Source organism: Sander lucioperca, chromosome 10 (genome assembly GCF_008315115.2).
Source record: "Sander lucioperca isolate FBNREF2018 chromosome 10, SLUC_FBN_1.2, whole genome shotgun sequence".
Taxonomy (NCBI): Eukaryota; Metazoa; Chordata; class Actinopteri; order Perciformes; family Percidae; genus Sander; species Sander lucioperca.
Window position 1 is genome coordinate 5704117 of NC_050182.1, and position 19997 is coordinate 5724113.

At 43.2% G+C, this 19997-nt stretch overlaps 1 protein-coding gene across 1 annotated transcript in view; it reads left to right on the forward strand.

Moving 5' to 3' along the window:
• The window catches only part of LOC116064053 (complement C3-like), a 49297-nt gene that overhangs the window by 11799 nt on the left and 17501 nt on the right, over positions 1-19997 (forward strand). The window contains exons 13-26 of the mRNA XM_031319106.2: positions 32-126; positions 202-393; positions 935-1090; positions 1777-1906; positions 10240-10308; positions 10501-10698; positions 10816-10933; positions 11047-11135; positions 11879-12018; positions 14066-14278; positions 17637-17700; positions 17794-17883; positions 18139-18345; positions 19789-19864. Of these exons, the coding sequence (XP_031174966.1) occupies positions 32-126; positions 202-393; positions 935-1090; positions 1777-1906; positions 10240-10308; positions 10501-10698; positions 10816-10933; positions 11047-11135; positions 11879-12018; positions 14066-14278; positions 17637-17700; positions 17794-17883; positions 18139-18345; positions 19789-19864 (1837 nt within the window). The remainder of the gene's footprint in view (positions 1-31; positions 127-201; positions 394-934; positions 1091-1776; positions 1907-10239; positions 10309-10500; positions 10699-10815; positions 10934-11046; positions 11136-11878; positions 12019-14065; positions 14279-17636; positions 17701-17793; positions 17884-18138; positions 18346-19788; positions 19865-19997) is intronic.

Consider the following 19997-nt stretch of genomic DNA (forward strand, 5'->3'; position numbering starts at 1 on the left):
GTCTAACACTCATCACATGTCACATTTGCAGGTGTGGATACACCTGAGCTGAAATTAGGAGACAACCTGAAATTCAACCTCATCCTCAGCAGGCAGGAACAACAAAACAATAACATCACATACCTGGTGAGAGATGTTTTACACCTGCATGTGTGCATATACATGTTGAATAAGAACTAATATTCAAATATGTGTCCCTAGATCCTGAGCAGAGGTCAGCTGGTGAAAAATGGACGTTACAGGAGTGCAGGTCAAGTTCTGATTTCCCTGAATGTTCCTATTACCCAAAACATGCTGCCATCATTCCGCATCGTAGCCTACTACCACACAAATGACAATGAAGTGGTATCAGACTCCATTTGGGTGGATGTAAAGGACTCCTGCATGGGCTCGGTGAGACACACAACACAGATGTAGCTGACTTTAGGAGGGCAAACAAGACACCCACACACAAATTGATCGAGTTATTTGACATTTCTCGGACACAGTTTTTTTTCATTCATGTAACTGCTTAAATGTGCAGTTGGTAAGACTTATAAAACTACCTTTCCATATTTGCTGGAACTGACCCCTATGTTCTAGTAGAACTACATGAAGCAGGTCATTTAAAACAGCCTGTAGTGTGATTTGCAAAAATCCACAGCTCCCTGTTCAGATGCACCAATCAGGGCCAGGGGGGTGTCTAACTGTTCAGATGCACCAATCAGGGCCAGGGTGGGTGTCTTACTGCGTGTCAATCACTGCTCATGCACACGCATTCATTCTCCCTTGTGGGGGGGAGGGGCTTAGGAGACCGTTTTGGACTTTAGCAGAAAGGGGAAGTTGTTGTTCAAATTTTTTGGCGAAGTCCTGGATCTTCACAATCCTACCTACAGCACGTTTAACAAATACAAAACTGTATGTCCCATTTATTGACCTCCCTTTTCACATTTAGCTGAGACTGGAACCATTGACATCCGCTCCATCCTATGAGCCTCGCGGGTTGTTTGGTCTGAAGGTCACTGGAGACCCTGGGGCCGTAGTGGGACTGGTGGCAGTTGACAAAGGCGTCTACGTCCTGAACAACAAGCACCGTCTCACCCAGAAAAAGGTCATTTCTTTATTTTATATTTAAAAAATGTTACTTTAAAAAAAATATATTTGAGAGGGGTTTTCATTTAACCCTTGTGTTGTCTTCACGTCAAAATTGAAAATTAACACTTTTGTTGACACTTTTTATCAATGTTTTTAACTTTTTCTTACGTTTTTTTGTCCCTTTTTTCAACACTTTTGACGTGTTTATCACTTTTTTTGTTTTCTACACTACGTAACACCAAGTTATTGACTTTAGTTTTACACTTATTTTTGGAATTTATGGTCAATAAACCTAATTTATAGGAAATTATACCTAATTTTTTAGTTAGAAAAGCAGAAATTAGGAATTATTTAGACTAAAATTAAAGGAATGTATGTTGATGGCTAATCACAGACTGGAATATGTATATATATATATGTATATATATTGTATATATATATATATATATATATATATATATATATATATATATATATTTTTTTTTTTACTCAAAACTATTTTGAAACCACTTCAATTGTTTTTTAAAAAACACCCCAAAATTAATGAAAGTACAGTACTTGCCAAAGAGCATCCATGTTATTTTGGGTAGTTAAAAAGAAAACTGATATAGGAATTTGGAAAACAGTATTTCTGTTTAATTTACATCCTGTAAGCCTTGCTTGTTTGTATTTGTGTGCGTGAATGACCTCTACCCTGCTCAGGTGTGGGATACTGTAGAGAAGTACGACACAGGCTGCACACCAGGTGGAGGGAAGGATGGTATGGGTGTGTTCTACGATGCTGGGCTGTTGTTTGAGTCCAACATGGCTTCTGGAACTCCCTACAGACAAGGTGACAATACTTTAATTTCCCCTTTCCTGAACATACCCCTCTTTAGGCCTTAATGTTGTACCAATGAAATATCTAGTCTAATTAAGAGAATAATAATAATTAATTTTAATAATTTATACTGTTTATTATCCCCAGTGGGGAAATTACAATTTACACTCTGTTTGTTAGAAATCACTACACACAGGCCTGAAATACACACACAGGACCTATTCTTGCACAAATGGAGAGATGTCAGAGTGAGTGGGCTGCCAGTGCTGGACCAGCGCCCTGAGCGGTTGGGGGGTACGGTGCCTTGTTCAAGAACACCTGGCAGTGCCCAGGAGGTGAACTGGAATCTCTCCAGCTAACAATCCACACTCTGTACTTTGGTCCATACTGGGACTTGAACCAGCAACCCTTTGGTTCCCAACCCAACTCCCTACGGACTGAGCTGAGTCTTTTCAACTAAATGACATTATATTTCTTATTCCCCTTTTGTGGTATCTGGACATGCAGCTGTTTTGGAGACATTTTTGTGAAATCACTCGTTGCTGTCTAGCCAGAATCTCAGCAACAGATATCTTAAACTTTGGGCACATAAAACTGAAACTGTCTGACAAATACCACTTGTGATAGTCCATATCAACAACATTTCATGTCGGGGATTGTTCAGGCGCCGCCGGAAATTCCGCCGGATGTCCCTAATTTTCGGCCGGTTGTCTCTCACCTTCCTCTTTCTTTGTGTTGGCGTTCTAACCTCCGGTGGATTCATGAGGACTGTGGTTATGCTCTTCAGATTTCTGCAGGTTAAATCCAGACAGCTAGCTATACTATTGGTAGTTAGGTATTGTAACTTTGATTCTATGAGTATAGGCATAGCCCTCTAAGAGCTGTTGGGTTTATCCCTCATGCATGCGCAGTTGTGAAGATTTCTTTTGCGCCCTTGTGCCCTGCATGGGCCTCTCTTATGTCCGCAGTTACTGTTATATTACATCTGCGAGACCAGAGATCTGCTTCCAACATCAGCATTTTTCGTCAGCCAATGTTGGTGGAGCAGGTGGCCTGGGCCTGGATCTTAGAGGGCTATGCCTATACTCATAGAATCTGGAATCTGGTGTCCGAGTCTTTTTCCACACACCAGTGCTGGAAAGCGGACCGCCGTCAAGCATAAAACGCTGAATGAATAAGGCCGCTAGGCATTCTGTGACTTAAGATTCGTGTATAGCATAGTGGCTCACACAGTGGGCTCTGCTGTTACAGATCAACATACCCGATTTAACCACAAAGTGGAGCTGTTGCCTAAGTAGCACAACGAGACACCCTAACCTCTCCAAGCGCTCCCGTTCAGCGGCCAAGGCAAAAGCCGTTGGCTTATCACTGCGGAGGGGGGGGGGAGATTGCACAGTCCAGCTGCGACAGTGTGTCCCTGTGCCATTGTGTATTCTAGTGCCACTAGAATGGCCGCCAGGCTCTCTTACTGAATGCGAGCCAAGAGACGAGGAGTCAGGGGGACAGGGGGAAAAGCGAGACCAGTCTCGCGCCTTCATAGAGAACCACAGTGTGCACTGTGTATTTTCTCATGAGGCGAACAGATCCACTTTCGCCCTCCTAACCACAGCATCTGAAGGAGAGTGGGATCTAATTTCCGCTCGTTGTGAGAGGGACCCCCTGCGCGGGTTAGTAACGGGTTAGTAACCCTGGGGTGTACGCCGCTCTGATTAAGAGCAGGTGACTGTGTGACCACAGCAGTAGGCTCCTGGCTATTTCTAATAGCCGGGCTGAATGTACATGCCACTGTCATGTTGTCTGTTCTTATCAACACTTCTACCTGACAGACTCAAAGCAAAGTGTTTCAGCACTTTAGCACCGTGTCAGGTTCTAGGCAACGTGGAGAGATGGAGGATTTCCCCATCTCCCTCCCACAACCTCGGACTCGGACTTGCCCTGCCATCCAACGAGAGATGCATCTGTGTCTGTTACGTGTGACGGAAGGAAGGAAAATATGGTCAGCATGCGCCTCTTGTGCCATGATGGGTGGAGGTACACCATCTCTGTGTGTGTCTGTGTGAAACTGCTCTTTAGGAGAAAACCCTTTAAAGCGCCGTTATGTTTCCAACTCTCAGCTGGAGTGAGACATATGTTCCTGGCGCCCCGTCATTGTCACTACCACTGATGCTGCTGTTTGTGAGTCGGCACAGGGCTGGATTGGACCAGGTGGGTGCTGCCTGCAGGGCCCTATGGCCGTGTCAGTTTGATGTTTGGCGGGGGATACCGCTGTGGGGGAGGAGGGCAGTACGGTGGAGCTCTGATGCAGTGGCGGGACCGCTGGGAACTCTGTTTCCGTGTCGCCTTGGTGAGCGGTGCATAGCGAGACATTGGTGCTATCCATCTCACGGGTTCAGAGAATGCTTACTCAGCATTCACACAGGTCGAGAACAAAAACCTTAGCGGTGGGCAGGGAGCCCTCCTGATGCAGAAGAGAAAGCTGCTGATGCGGTGTTCCGTAATCCTCTTCTGTTTCGAACTCCAGTTCTCCCAAAGGGGAGGAGGGAGAACTGGTGCTCTAGGGGGATCCAGGTCAGCGGACTCTTGCTCGCCAAAGAGATCCCCTTCTGGGATGTCTGGGTGTCGCCGCTGGTGGTTGCTGCCATCGTCTGCCGCTTCGGTTCCTCCGTCGGTAAGTGGGCGCAGAACTGCTGGCAGCCAGCCTAAGCTCGGGTGGAGATTTGGCAGCAGGATGTAGCCGGTTTGTCAATTGGTATACAGGCGGACACCGCTGTTTTTCGAAGTCTTCAAACTGCTTGTCGCTGAAGAAAAATACGGGAGCACATCTCTGGTCTCACAGCTGCAGGGCACAAGGGTGTAAAGTCTCTCGAAAGACGATATAGAAGATCCGGCCTCACTGTCCATTGTGAAGCATTTAAAGAACACGTCACGAACTACAAAGGCGCCCTTTCTCTGGCAAAAACAAGGTATTACTCCACACTCATCGGTAATCAACAAAAACACTGATGCCGCTAAATGCTCAGATGCAGCTGATCTCTGCTCCAGGTTCCTGGATTTCTTCCAGCAGAAAGTGGACACTATCCACCGGCACCAGTCTCCTGGGCTCTCTCCCTGCCCCACACTGCCCCAACAGGATTCTCACCACTCAGCTGCCCACTCACCTTAGTGCTGCTTATCCGCCTTCTCTCCACAGGATGCCGACCAAGTAAAAAAACTGGTCACCTCTGCCAAGACTTCAACCAGCAGTCTTGACCCAATGCCCACCAACCTGGTCAAGGTCTGTCTTCCCATCCTCTGCCATCCAGTGGAAAACATCATAAATACATCTCTTGCCTCTGGTGTGGTACCATCCAGCTTTAAAATGGCGGCAGTCAGCCCCACTCTCAAAAAGCCAGGCTTAGACCCAGACGACCCCAACAACTATCGTCCAATCTCCAACCTCCCTTTCCTCAGCATAATCCTGGAAAGAGCAGTGGCTGCCCAGCTTCAACATCACATGTCCCACCATGAGCTCTTCGAACCCCTCCAATCTGGCTTCAGAACCCACCATAGCACTGAGACCACCCTCATCAAATTCACTAATGACCTCCTGTTTGCTGGCAACAATGGCCTCATCACCATCCTCATCATCCTTGACCTTTCTGCAGCTTTTGATACAGTTGCCCATAACATCCTTCTCCACCACCTCTCTGAGCTCATCAGCCTCATTGGCACAGCACTGTCCTGGTTCCGGTCCTACCTCACTGACCGGAAACAATTCATCACCCTAAATGATTCCAACTCTGATCCAGCACCTGCCAACCATGGCATGCCCCAAGGCTCTGTGCTTGGTCCTCTGCTGTCCTCTGCTGTTCGCCATCTACATGCTCACCTAGGCTACATGCCTAGGTGATATTATCCGTAAACATGGACTCAACTTCCACTGCTACGCTGATGACACTCAACTTTATATCAGCACAAACCCCACCTCCCAGCTTCCACCCACAGAACTTGTCAACTGCCTGCAGGAACTCAAATCATGGATGACCACAAACCTACTCAAACTCAAAAGTAATTAAAGCTGCAAGCAGCGATGAACGGGCCCTCGCCTTCTTGCAATCGGGGGTACTGGAAGACGCAACATCACATGTAGACCACACATTCTAAGTTTCATGTAAATCGGAATAACTTTTGCCAAGATACATCCGTTCATGTTTTAACAGCCACCTTCAGGAAGTTGTTCCTCCATAACTTGCGCATTGTTTTAGCTATAAAAATTCTTTTGATAACTTTTAGTCACGAGGGTCCTCCGAGTCTATATCCAAATTTTCGTGCAGATTGGACTCACGGCCCAGGAGGAGTTAGACAAAGTATGTTTCCCATATATCGCGATGTGGCTAATTAATAAAATAAATTCTAACAGCGCCATCTAATGGCTGATTCACTCTAAATTTGGCATTGATTATGCACATTAGGGGGCGCTATGGAGCCCACTTACAGGTTTGGGCCAAATCGCTGTACAGTCTTGCAAAGCTCCCAGGTGTTTATGTGGGCCCCAATTTTTGTGAGTTTTCGTATATATTGAGGCCGTCAAAAATGTGCCCAAGTGCTAAAACCAATTAGGGGGCGCTATAGAGCAACCATACCACTCCTAAGCCTAAATGTGAATTCAGATGAAAAAGTTTACTATTGTGCACATGGCTGCAAAATCTTGAGAGTTTTCGTGCATCATCAGTCCTCAAACAAGTGTTCGTAAAATGAAGATTTTTACACGAAAACCAATATTTCGGAAATTATAGAATTTTGTAATTTTTTCTAAAAATAGCACCATGGACTTGAAAATGAAGATGAAGAAGATGAGACCTATGTTCCCTCAAAAGTTGGTATATTAACTTATTACTTTTGTCCAATTTAAGGCGCACTCCATAATGTAAGCCGCTATGGAGCCCCCTGGCAACACCCGAGCCCAATCACTACAGAACTTTGCAATTTTCACCAGTTGTGACATTTCGTGCATGCTAACCCCCTAAAAAATGCGACGAGGAATTGGGAATAAGAATAAGCTGACCAAAAACAATAGGTTCCTTCGCACTTTCAGTGCAAGGCACTGTTGGGGCCTTGCACTTTCATGTTTGGGCCCTAATAATCCTTACAAAAACAATAGGTGCCTCGCACTTTCGTGCTCGGGCCTTAATAAGACAGATCTCATGGTGGTAGCCCTTGCACCACTGCTCAGGAAAATTGGAGACCTGGCCCTGGTTGTAGATGGCTGCTCCATTTCCCCATCTCCTGAGGTGCGCAACCTGGGCTTCATCCTGGACTCCACTCTCTCCTTCCGGTCGCACATCAAAAACATCACTAAGTCCGCCTTCTACCACCTCAGAAACATTTCAAAACTCCTGCCTTCACTCACACATTCAGTAACTAAGACACTCATCCATGCCTTCATCACCTCCCGTCTGGACTACTGCAATGGTGTCCTTTCTGGACTGCCCACCAAGGCCCTTAGCAGACTCCAGTATGTCCAGAACTCGGCTGCCAGGGTTCTAACCCACACCAAGCCCTGGCAGCATATCACTCCCATCCTCCAACAGCTCTACTGGTTGCCAGTCAAGTCACGCATCACCTACAAGATCCTCTTGCTCACCTACAAATCTCTCCATGGACCCTCACCACAATACCACACAGATCTCCTCTACCCCTACACTCAGTTACGTTCCCTGCAGTCCTCTAACAAGGACCTGCTGGATACCACCCGCACCAGGTTGCGGACTTTTGGGGACAGGGTTTTCTCTGCCAATGCTCCCACACTCTGGAACAGTCTACCACTCCACGTCCGCTCTGCCCCATCCCTGCCCATGTTCAAAAAGCACCTCAAAACATTTCTTTTCATTAAGTCTTTTGACCCCTAACCCACCTCCCCCCCATTTGTTAAGCAATCTTGGGTACCTTGAAAGGCGCTATATAAATCCAAGTTATTAGGGCCTGACCCCAATGGTGCCTAGCACTGAAAGTGCGAAGGAACCTATTGTTTTTGGTCAGATTATTATTTTTCCGAGTCCTTCGTCACATTTTTGAGGGCTTTAGAATGCACGAAAAACTCGGCTGGGGCGTTGTAAGGGGGCTCCATGGTGCCCCCTAACGTGTGCCTTAATTCCAACAAAAGTAATAAGTTAATAAGTTAACTTTTGAGGGAACACAGGTCTTATCTTGAAGTCCATGGTGCTATTTTTAGAAAAAATTACAAAGTTCTAAAATTTCCGAAATCTTGGTTTTTGTGAAAAAATCTTCATTTTACGAACACTTGTTTGAGGACTTTAGGATGCACGATTCAAGATTTTGCAACCATGTGCACAATAGTAAACTCTTTCATCTGAATTCACATTTAGATTTGGGAGTGGTATGGTTGCTCTATAGTGCCCCCTAATTGGTTTTAGTACTTGGGCACATTTTTGACGGCCTCAATATATACGAAAACTCACAAAAATTGGCGCCCACATAAACACCTGGGAGCTTTGCGAGACTCTACAGTGATTTGGCTCATACCGGTAAGCGGGCTCCATAGTGCCCCCTTATGTGTGGAAGGCCTTAACTTGGATGCGCAAGTTATGGAGGACCAACTTCCTGTAGGTGGGTGTCGAAACAGGAATGGTTGGATCTTGCCAACGGCCATTCCGATGGACACAAAACTTAACACAGTTGTTCCTCATGTTGCAGTGAGGCGTATAATATGGCGTAAATCAGCCTTTACATGGTGCTGTTTTAATTTTTTTAAATTAATTAGCAAATTCGCTTTGAGTGAAACCTACTTTTTGTCCCATCTGCACAAAAATGTACACGTAGACTCGGTGGACCCTCATGACAAAAAGATATCAAAAGAATTTTGATAGCTAACACAATGCAGAAGTTACAGAGGACCAACTTCCTGTAGGTGGCTGTCAAAATAGGAAGTTGCGTATCTTACCAAGATTTATTCCGATTGCCACCATACATAACACAGATGTGCCGCATAGGTGCTTGAGCATCCATGCCAAATTTAGAGTGAATCGGCCATTAGATGGTGCTGTTAGAATGTTTTTTATTAATTAGCCACATCGCGATATATGGGAAACCTACTTTGTCTAACTCCTCCTGGGCCGTGAGTCCAATCTGCACAAAAACTTGGATATAAACTCAGAGGACCCTCATGACAATAAGTTATGAAAAGATTTTTGATAGTTAAAACAATGCACAAGTTATGGAGGACCAAGTTCCTGTATGTGGGTGTTGAAACAGGAACGGTTGTATCTTGGCAAAAGTTATTCCGATTTACATGAAACTTAGAATGTGTGGTCTACATGTGATATTGCATCCGCCAGTAACACCCGGGGCAAGGGTTAGGGGTGAGGCCCCGTCATCGCTGCTTGCAGCTTTAATTATTATTAAATTTTTCTTCAATTATCTTCACGACTGCGCATGTGTAACGGATAAACGCAATAGCAACAGCTCTTAGATGGCGAAGCCTATAGGAAAACAACTGTCCAATCTTTTCTGTTGCACGACTAAAACAACTTTTGAACGTATACGTTCCAACAAAGCAAGTTCCTTCCCGAGGCTATTTTGCAGAGGCTCTGTCATTGAGTCTGGTGCTTAGCACTGCCCAAGATGATTGTGATTGGTTTAAAGAAATGCCAATAAACCAGAGCCCGTTTTTCTCCCATCCAGGAATGTTGTGTGGACTAGTCAGACCTACCTCCGCAGAGCTGTGGAGGAAGGTCTGGCAATGCGAGACTTCACTAGGGGTAACTGAAATAATGTGTTTTTGATTGAGCTGACCCTTTAAGGCATTTATATAATGTTTTAACATTTCAACAAATAAAAAGTGCACTTGTAGATCCATTTCCTCACCCCCACACCATCCATGTGTCTAACCCATAGACTGTATAAAATATGAACATAGTCAACGTGATGTCACCAATAAGTTTCTGAAGAGCCAAAAAGAAGCTCAAAGTGGGCAGCCCACCTGTCACTCAAAGCAGAATGCCCTATGCAGAACTTTAAGCCTGAACATAGTACAAAGGGGTCAGTTATAAAAAAGAATCAGCCCTAAAATGTTAAATTATGCTGTAAAGTTGTGCATTTTAACATGGGGGGCTAAGGGGATTGACTCCCCTTTGGAGCCAGCCTCAAGTGGCCACTCGATGAACTGCCGTTTTTGGCACTTCTGCATTGGCTTAATTTTTCAGCACCGCAGGTTTCTGCTTGGTTTAACCAGATAAAGGACCTCACTGATTGTAGGAGTTTTATATACAACTGTACCATGCAAAAATCAAGTCTAGTTTCAACCTTGTTGGGTTCTGTTAAAGATCTTGTCTGTGATGCGTTTCCAGAATTAAAATGTCCAGCCCCCAGCCGCAAGAAACGAGCCGCTACTATAATGGACGTCACAACCAGCTTAGGTAAGAACCACAGCTCTAAACTACCCAATAACCGCATCTTCATTCATCTTCTGTCACAGACTTCAGGCTCTCCACAATGTTTGGAGTTAGACATGTTTGGGGTTGACTTTGTAATGCTTTCCAGTTCACCATTTTTCTTTTACTCTATGTCTTCTTCCACTGTCATTCCTTCACAACCCTCTTTCTTCCCAGTGAGTCAATATCAAGACCAACTCCAACGTGACTGTTGTTTGGATGGCATGAGGAACACCCCCCTCTCATACACCTGTGAGATGCGAGCGGAGTACATCAGTGATGGTGAACTCTGTGCCGCAGCCTTCCTGCACTGCTGCAAGGAGATGGAAACCCAGCGAGCTGAGAGGAAGGAGGATAGCCTCATACTGGCTCGCAGTAAGACACAGGGACAAGGGATGGGAGTGGGGGGGGAAGCCCTGGGTGGTTATTCAGTCATACTGGTAGTTAGAAGACAGTCAAAACCATAACATGTTTAATGACACTTTACTTTAGGTGAGGAGGATGACAGTTACCTGGACAGCAATGAAATTAGTTCTCGCACCGAGTTCCCTGAAAGTTGGCTGTGGTCAGATGTGACACTGCCTGCTTGTCATCGACAAACACCAAACTGGTGAGTCAACTGGAATATAGACACAAAACAATACACTCATTCATTATGACACCAGTAGGACTTTAAAGCATTTTTCTTTTTACTTTTACTGTTAACACTTTTCTTTGTTTCAGTGACACCACATCACTGACGAGAAATGTTCCTTTGAAAGACTCAATCACAACCTGGCAGTTCACTGGCATCAGTCTGTCAAGAACTCACGGTGAGGAGTCAGCGACTAAAAGCTGTCTTGTGCTTTAGTTGCAACACGGTCTCACGGCAGTTCGTGAAATGGGCACGTTATTTTTAATCTATTGATTTGTGTACACGGACACGGTCATCTCGTTTATTTCGTGGTGGTCAGCACATAATGGGAAGCATCTATACGGAGGTTGGGTTAAGAAAAGAAGAACGGGGAAAGGTCACATCACACGCCGTGTCACGATCCCCGGTCTCTGGGGTGAAAGTCCTGTGTTGTTTGACCCATCCACCCCCCCAACCAACCTCCTTACGCGGATTTTCGGCATTTCATACTACTCGCTACGGTAGTCGTGCTGTGATCACGAAAGATGCTTCCCATTGAAATACATTAGTTTAAATAACGTGCTGACCACCACGAAATAAATGAGAGAATCGTGTCCATGTACACAAATCAATAGATTAAATAACGTGCCCATTTCACGAACTGCCGTGAGACTGGGTTGTTAGTTGTACTGCTATCCTTAAAGGTTTTGTACTTGACATTCAAAACATTAATATGACAGCAAACAAATATTAGCTACTGTATGTAAAGATATAGAGGAGTAATGGCCTGAGCTATAAATTATGTCATACTCCCTTTGTGTGTTGTAATCCAAACTTCTCTGTTCTTTGTTTTGATAGCCGGTCCAGCCAGGAGTGCAGGTTAGTGCATTTGGCTGTGAAAAAACCCAGATCATTTTTTTTTTTATCCCTTTCATTTTATAGGAATCTGTGTTGGCGAGCCGTTAGAGGTCATTGTCCGGAAGGCATTCTTCATTGATCTCAGGCTGCCGTACTCTGCTGTCCGTGGAGAGCAGCTGGAAATTAAGGCAATCCTCCACAACTACAGCCCCGATCCTGCCACCGTAAGTCAGTGTTACTCTACTCTGGTGTTTCAGGTCAGAGCCAATGAGACTTTGATATTTTATTAGGACTGTCGGTACACAATCTGCACTGCCTGCACAATCCGTCATGCGCATTCTGTTTTATGAGACACTGCACGATCTGTTCCATGTTAGCCTCCACCGGGAAGCTAACGTTAGTTTAGCTAACAGCTAATTTGGCTAACCACTAGCTGAGAGCTTGATTCAGTCTAAAATAACGTTAACTCAAACTAAACACTGGGAAAAGCAGGCTACAGTAATAACAATAAAGACAAGTACTGATTGATTGTATTTTAAAGTAAAGCAGAACTGATGTAACAGCTGTTCTATATTTTAACGGTTATTTTCAGGTTTTATTTTGAGGGTCTTTTAAAGTTATTACATGCTGTCTCAGCTAGCGGTTAGCCGAATTAGCTGTTAGCTAAACTAACGTTAGCTTCCCGGTGGAGGCTAATGGCAGACCGCTACAACTACGACCGAAAGGGCTGAACAGATCGTGCAGTGTTGTATCCTCGGTAAAACAGGATTATCATCTGCACCTGCGTGAACATCTTGTGCATGACGGATCGTGCAGGCAGCACAGATTGGGTACTGACAAGGAGTTTGAAAAAAATTGGGCAAAAACAACAGGAAATATTTACAATGTGTAGCAAAACAGAAAAGGATTGTAATCTTTCTCTAGTCTTTGATAAGTGTAATAGCTGCTCACATTGTGGTATGTCCCAGAACTTGAATTGAATTGAACTGAACTTGGGAAACCTTATTGTAATATATACAGTGTGCCTTTCCATTCTCCTGTAGGAAACCATGTAAAGCATTACATTTCCTAGGGATTCACCATAGTAGGGTTTCCATCAACGTATTTGTATGCGCATTTTGCAATATTGCATGAGAAAATGTTGATGGAAACGGCAAAATTCAAAAAAACTTCCTCAAATTCGCAAAAAAAGTTCTTACGCTTGCTTGAGGTGGTTTTTGCATTTTTTGAAAAATAGTTAATGCGCAAAAAGCGAGATGGAAACAGCTTTGCCAAATATGTTGTGATGTAGCGAACATGTAACTCACATGACTTTAGTCCCGGTATCCATCGGATTGGTGTTTTAAGCCCTGGTTAGGGTTAAGGTTAGGTGCCTTGAAGTCGATTAGGCAATGGTTATGGTTAGGGTTAGGTTTGGGTTAAAACGTATATGCCTTGAAGTCAATAGTCGCAGCGCTGCGTGGAAGGAGACGTTCGGGGCTTAAAACACCATCGAGCCCATTGGATGGGGGAAGATGCCCCATCCAGGGCCTCGTACACTTGTGGCACAAGGTGCGTAGAGTTACGGTGCGCTGTAGCCTGTGTCTCAGACAGGTCGGGTAAATTGACGAATTGGTTCAAAAGCTTGAATCGTATGGCCCTGCACACCACGTATACACAGTGGTGAACAGTTGTCTCACTGACACCAAATGTCTCTGCCACAACCCTGTATTCTGCACAGGTGGCCAACTGGTACAGTGCTCCCTCTCTCCATTTAGACAAAGGACTTGGCTTCTAAACTCTTTGATTTAGCAAGACGGTTTGCAATCTACAACCCTGCATAACGTCAACTTGTGACGAAACTAAGCTTTGTCAGTTGATGGAAATGCTTCTAATTTGCATTTTCTTTTGTTAAATTACATATATTTTGATATGTAAGTCGCAGGACCAGCTAAACTATGAAAGTAAGTGTGACTTATAATCTGGAAAATACGATAACTGACTGACAGAGCTGTTCATTTCCAGTTTCAAAAATGTGAGGATTGTTCTGCATTGAGTACTTTTACTGTTATACTTTAAGTGCATTTTACTGATGATACTTACATACTTTTACTAAAGTAACATTTTCAATGCAGGGCTTTTACTTGTAACAGAGTATTTTTTTTTACAGTGTGGTATTAGTACTTTTACTTAAGTGAAGGATCTGGATACTTCTTCCAGCACTAAATAAAACTGATGATTATGATCCTTATTATGCACTACACATACTTCAGTCTTTGTCTCATTTTCAAGGTGCGTGTGGATCTGTCTGAAGAGGAGCATGTGTGCAGTTCAGCCTCTAAACGTAGAAGGTATCGCCAGGAGGTCAATATGGGGGCCAAAACTACACGAGCTGTACCCTTCATCATTATTCCCATGAAAGAAGGAACATTTAACATTGAGATCAAAGCAGCTGTTAAAGATTCTTCGCTCAGTGATGGAATTAAAAAAAAGCTGCTGGTGGTGGTAAGTAGGATTGAGTATCGTTTGGGTTTTTTCGGATACCGGTGCTAAAACGATACTTTTAAAACGGTGCCGGTGCCTAAACGGTGCCTGAACCAGTACTTTTTAATAAAGTTATAAAAAGAAAAGAAAAAAGAAGGGTACTAAACAACAGTCTACGACATTAAAGAGTGGCTTGTTTATTGCTAATGCCATATGGTCAAAATTAAATTATTTAATAATAAAGTAAGAACTATAACTTCTAACAATAACTTATTTCACCAGTAAATTGCTGTTAAATGACAAAAAACAACCACCAGATGGGAAAAGGGTATTTTACAATAACTTTGAATGCACCACAAGGCTACTAGTTTCAAGGAAACGCACCGTCTGTGTTGTTTTTTCAACAGTGGCAGCTGCAGACTGTTAACGTCCCGCTGTTGGATCCTCTACAGTGAAATAAAGTCACATTTTACACTGTTTAGCTGTCAGCTTTTTAACCGTGTTTAATCCAGCTGCTAGCTAATGGTACGCTAACATTACCTGCTGTTGAGTGTAGTGTTAACTAGCCTCACGTGCAGCGATGTGTCTGTTGCCTCTAACGCATAGGAAAAAATCGATACACTTGAGTATCGCAATATTTTATTTTGCAATACTGTATCGATCCGCCACCAAAAAGTTGAGGAAATTAGGCAACTGGTGAAACAATCAGAGGTCGGGGTTATCTGTTTAACGGAAAGTTGGTTAGATGAAACTATAAGCGATGAGGAAATTGCCATTAATAATTACTGTAGAGTTAAGAAAGACCGAAATAGAAAAGGGGGCGGGGTTTGTGTATATGTGCGCTCTGATGTGTATCCTTTGACTATAGAGATGACATTGCTAGTGATTTAGAGATTGTTTGGTTGGACATATGTTTACCAAAAAACAATTCCATTTTATTAGGGGCTTGCTACAGACCGCCAGGCCATGCTACCTTCTATGACAAGTTAGAACAGGTTCTCTTGAACTTATCAGACAAAGAGAGCTCAGAGCTGATGTTAATGGGGGATATGAACACAAATGTATTGGGCTGTGCTCATCCTTTTGGTAAAATGTTGGAGGACCTGTGTCACTCTTTTGGTCTGGAACAGCTGGTAAAAAAGTCCACGGGGATAAGCAAGACTTGTGAGAGTATTATTGATTTGATTTTAGTTTCAGACAAATCTAAAATATCTCAAAGTGGTACTATTACTTACGGCATAAGTGATCATAATATAATTTTTTGCACAAGAAAATCTGGTAAAAAAACCTTTTACTCTCACAAGACTGTACTATCCAGATCATTTAAACATTACTCCCAGGAAACCTTCAAGATGCATGTGGATGAGGTGGATTGGTCCCCTGTGGTAAATTGTTCATGTGTTAACATAGCATGGTCACAGTTTAAACATACATTTTTAAAAGTCATTAACAAGGTGACCCCTCTCAGACAGATCAGAGTTAAACAGCGCTCTAGCGCATGGTTTGACAAAGTTATACATGATGCTATTAAAACCAGGGAAAAAGCACTTAAAACTTTTCATAGAACTAAAAATCATGATGTGAGATATCTGGGTTAGATTCCCACTGCGATACATCTACCAATGTGTCCCTGAGCAAGACACTTAACCCCTAGTTGCTCCAGAGGCGTGTTACCTCTGATATATACGAATTGTAAGTCGCTTTGGATAAAAGTGTCAGCTAAATGACATGTAATGTAATGTAATAAAGAATAAATTAATAAGAGTAATTCTGAACTTGGGCCGCATATAGGTAGGTTACAATTTGTTGAGCTCAATTGGCTCCCTGTAGAGTCTCGGGTTACTATGTTAAGACTGACCATGATCCATAAAATATTGTTTGGTAGTGTCCCAATTTTTCTGTCGTGTCTTATAACTAAGGTAAAGGACACACACAATATCTATACTCGTGGCAGCATATCTGACCTGTGTCCTTATAAATTTAAGACAGTGTTAGGGAAAGGAACCTTTGCCTATATAGGGGCAGTTCAGTGGAACAAGTTAGATCATTATAGTAAAGTCATTTCCAGCCTGAACTCTTTTAAAAAAAGTATCAAGGCCTGGTTACTAGAGAGGGTTGCGGAATAGATCAAAGGGCAAGTTACCATTTTTATTTTTATTTATTTAAGAAAATGTTTTTATGTTACATCAGTGATTATTATACACTCTGTGAATGTATTGTCTTGTCCTGATGTTATGTGTTGAGGACCACAATGGAAATAAGTCCTGGACTTTATTGTGTTTTTATCCTCCATTGTATTTGATCTTTTTATTCCCATGTAAGGCATTCTTGATACAATTAAATAAATCAAATCAAAAATCGATTTTCAAAAACGAAATATTATGTGCCTAACAGTGCCTAACAGTGCCTAGCAGTGCCTAGCAGTGCCTAACAGTGCCTAGCAGTGCCTAGCAGTGCCTAACAGTGCCTAGCAGTGCCTAGCAGTGCCTAGCAGTGCCTGACTTTTTGCTAGAAGCTAACAACGTAGCTATGGCTGAACTTTGGCCTACTTTAGCATATAAACATTAGCTCACTAAGAACCTGGGAACCACAATCCCAAACTGGCAGTTTGATTTTCTGTGTACTGAAGTGTTGACCTAAAGTAAACTTCTTTGACTTTTATGAACATCATGTCTTTCTTTAAACATTAGTTTTTCTAAAATGATATCCCAATATATCCCAATATATCGCCTTACAGTATCGAAATATATTGAATCGTGATATGTATCCTATTGCCAGATTCTTGCCAATTCACAGCCCTAGTAGGAAAACAAATATCTTTTTATTTTATTTTATTTATTTTATTTAAGTCGATTGGGAACAAATTCTCATTTACAACAGTTCCACATTTATACCTGGAAGCTGCCCAGTACTACCACAGTCTGATCTGATCACATTCATACTGGAAGCTGCCCAGTACTACCACAGTCTGATCTGACCACATTCATACCTGGAAGCTGCCCAGTACTACCACAGTCTGATCTGCTGGCCACTGGATCCATTGGAGGGCCTTGCTCAAGGGCACCTCAGTGGTGGTAATGAGGGAGGGACTTTCCCCACCTAGATTTTATCCTGCCAGTCTGGGGATTGAACCAGCGAACTTGCGGTCCCAAGCTCGCTTCTCTAACCTCTAGGCCTAAACAAGGTTTAACTTTGATACAAATGTAAACTGTATCAGTGTTTTCAAAATGAACTGTAAATAAGAAAGAGAAACAGAACAACAACGAAGGAATATTTAAATCAAATTTAAGCTATAATTGTATGTTATTGCACACCAGCAGATATAGATTGCTCCAATAGTTGTAATTTCTAATGTCTGTCCTCACTGTTGTTTTTCCAGCCTGAAGGCGTACTGGTTAAATCTCCTCAGATCATAATTCTAGACCCCACTACTAAAGGTGTAGGTGAGTTTACCCATTAAATAGCCACATTATGTAGTAATTATGTAATATTATATTTTCACCATTTGCCAACTTGCCCACTGTTTCTCTCTTTAGGTGGTCAACAAGAAGTAACTCTCATCAGTCAAATTCCTATGAAAGATTTGGTCCGAAACACACCTACTAGCACACAGATCTCAGTGACAGGTCAGATATTATGTTATATTTCGGCATGTTATGGCATACAGTGCCTGTACAATGAACTCTGCGTAGGTGCTAATTGGTACTATATTGTTCTTAATGTTGTTATTAGTGATACGACCACCTCTACTGGTTGCATTTTAGTTTCCTTTAATTGCTCCTTCCCAATAAATATTTTGTTTTGTGTGTGTGTGTGTGTGTGTGTATGTGTGTGTATGTGTGTGTGTGTGTGTGTGTGTGTGTGTGTGTGTGTGTGTGCAGGGAGAGAACAAGTTTCTGCCCTGGTGGAGAACGCCATTAGTGGGAACTCTATGGGTACTCTGATCGTCCAGCCCAGCGGCTGTGGAGAGCAAAACATTGCGCGCATGACCCTACCAGTCATTGCAGCCACATATTTGGACAAAACCAACCAGTGGGAAACTGTGGGCTTTCAGAAACGTAATGAAGCCCTCCAACACATCAAGACCGGTGGGCTCAAAGATGTATTTATTTGCACAGATACCAGAAATTGTAATAGTTGGTTGATTCCCCTCCATGTGGGATTTTAATTGATTTAATTGATTGTCTGATTGGTAGACTTGGTATCAAAAAGGCAGTGTGGTAGACAGTAATGCATGCCCTCCCTGCTCCAGATATACAAGCTAGGGACACTGAGAATTAATAGTCTCAAAGCAACACATAGACTCATAGGGCCCTATCTTGCACCCAGCATAATTGACTTTGTACACCGCCGCACGTATCATTCCTATTTTTGCACCCAACGCACAGCGGACTTTCCCTCCACAGACTCACGTCGGTAAAATAGGGAATGAACTTGCGCTACCGGGGGCGGTTCAGCAACAAGAGGAGGTGTGTTCTGGCGCAAACTTTCCCTGGTGCTATTTTACAGTTTCAGAAACCAATTCCGCCACAGACCAGGAAAAACCTAGTCTAAAGTCAGTGGCGCTAGTCTAAAGTCAGTGGCGCATTATTCAAATACTATTTTAAGGGCGCATGCTTGGCCGTAATGTAGAGTGTGCACACCGCGCATACACTTTGCTTCTCTCATCTCACGGACCCAGCAGTTCCCATTTTTGCAAACCATACATAAATACAAGGAAAAATATGACCTTGTTTTACACAACATTTCCATGAATCATGGATGTGTTGATGACATTTATGAGGAAATATTAGAGGACTTAAGGAGATGTGATGTTGAACTGCATGTGCCGATGCCACTTAACCCAAATGCCCCAGCAGCAGCAGCAGCATGGGAGAGGAGAGACAGAAGAGCTGCATCGTCTATAGTGAGGTCATCTCGGTCTAATGTTAGACTACATTGCAAAGATATCACCATGCATTCATAACTTCATGAATCAGTGAGAGTGAGCCCAAAACATCGGGAAAGTATGTTTTTGTGACATTTCTTTATATACATTTTGTCAAAAAGAAAAATCAATAGCAAACGTTGGTCTCCTCGGCTGTGAACCGCTCCTAGCATGCGTCCATGGATGTATTAAGAGCGTGCGCCTAGCAAATCCGCCATCATAATACCAATCCGCCATGGAACAAGCGCGCCTGCTTTTAAAGGGAATGTGAGATAATGCTCTGATTGGTTTATTGCGTTACGCCCAAACCATACCTATGAGTAATGTAGCGACGTCAGACCAACCCAGTTTAGATTTGTGTTGGGCGCAAGAGTCATTTATACCGCCGGTATCATAGCAACAGCGCCCGAGATCCGCCCACAAAGCTTCTTGCGTTTGGCGTTTGATACTTGCGTTTCAGATCGTTAAAATAGGGCCCTTAGACTACCATGTCTTAACCAAGATTGTCAGCACAAACAAAAACCTATGCCAAATATGCTATAATCACAGAGAAAAAAATGTAACAAGACTTCTCAAACTGGTTGTGTGTGCTGTTTGTGTCCAGGCTACAAGAATGAGCTGGTCTACCGTAAAAAGGATGGGTCCTTTGCTGTTTGGGCGAATAGAGAGAGCAGCACCTGGTGAGGCATCCAAACATCCATGATACATAATTGTTCACACATCCTCCTCTAACTAAGATCATGACTATGTGACAATGGTGTATTACAGGGGTTTTCAAACCACTGTTTGTAATCAAGAATTTTCGTGGACCAC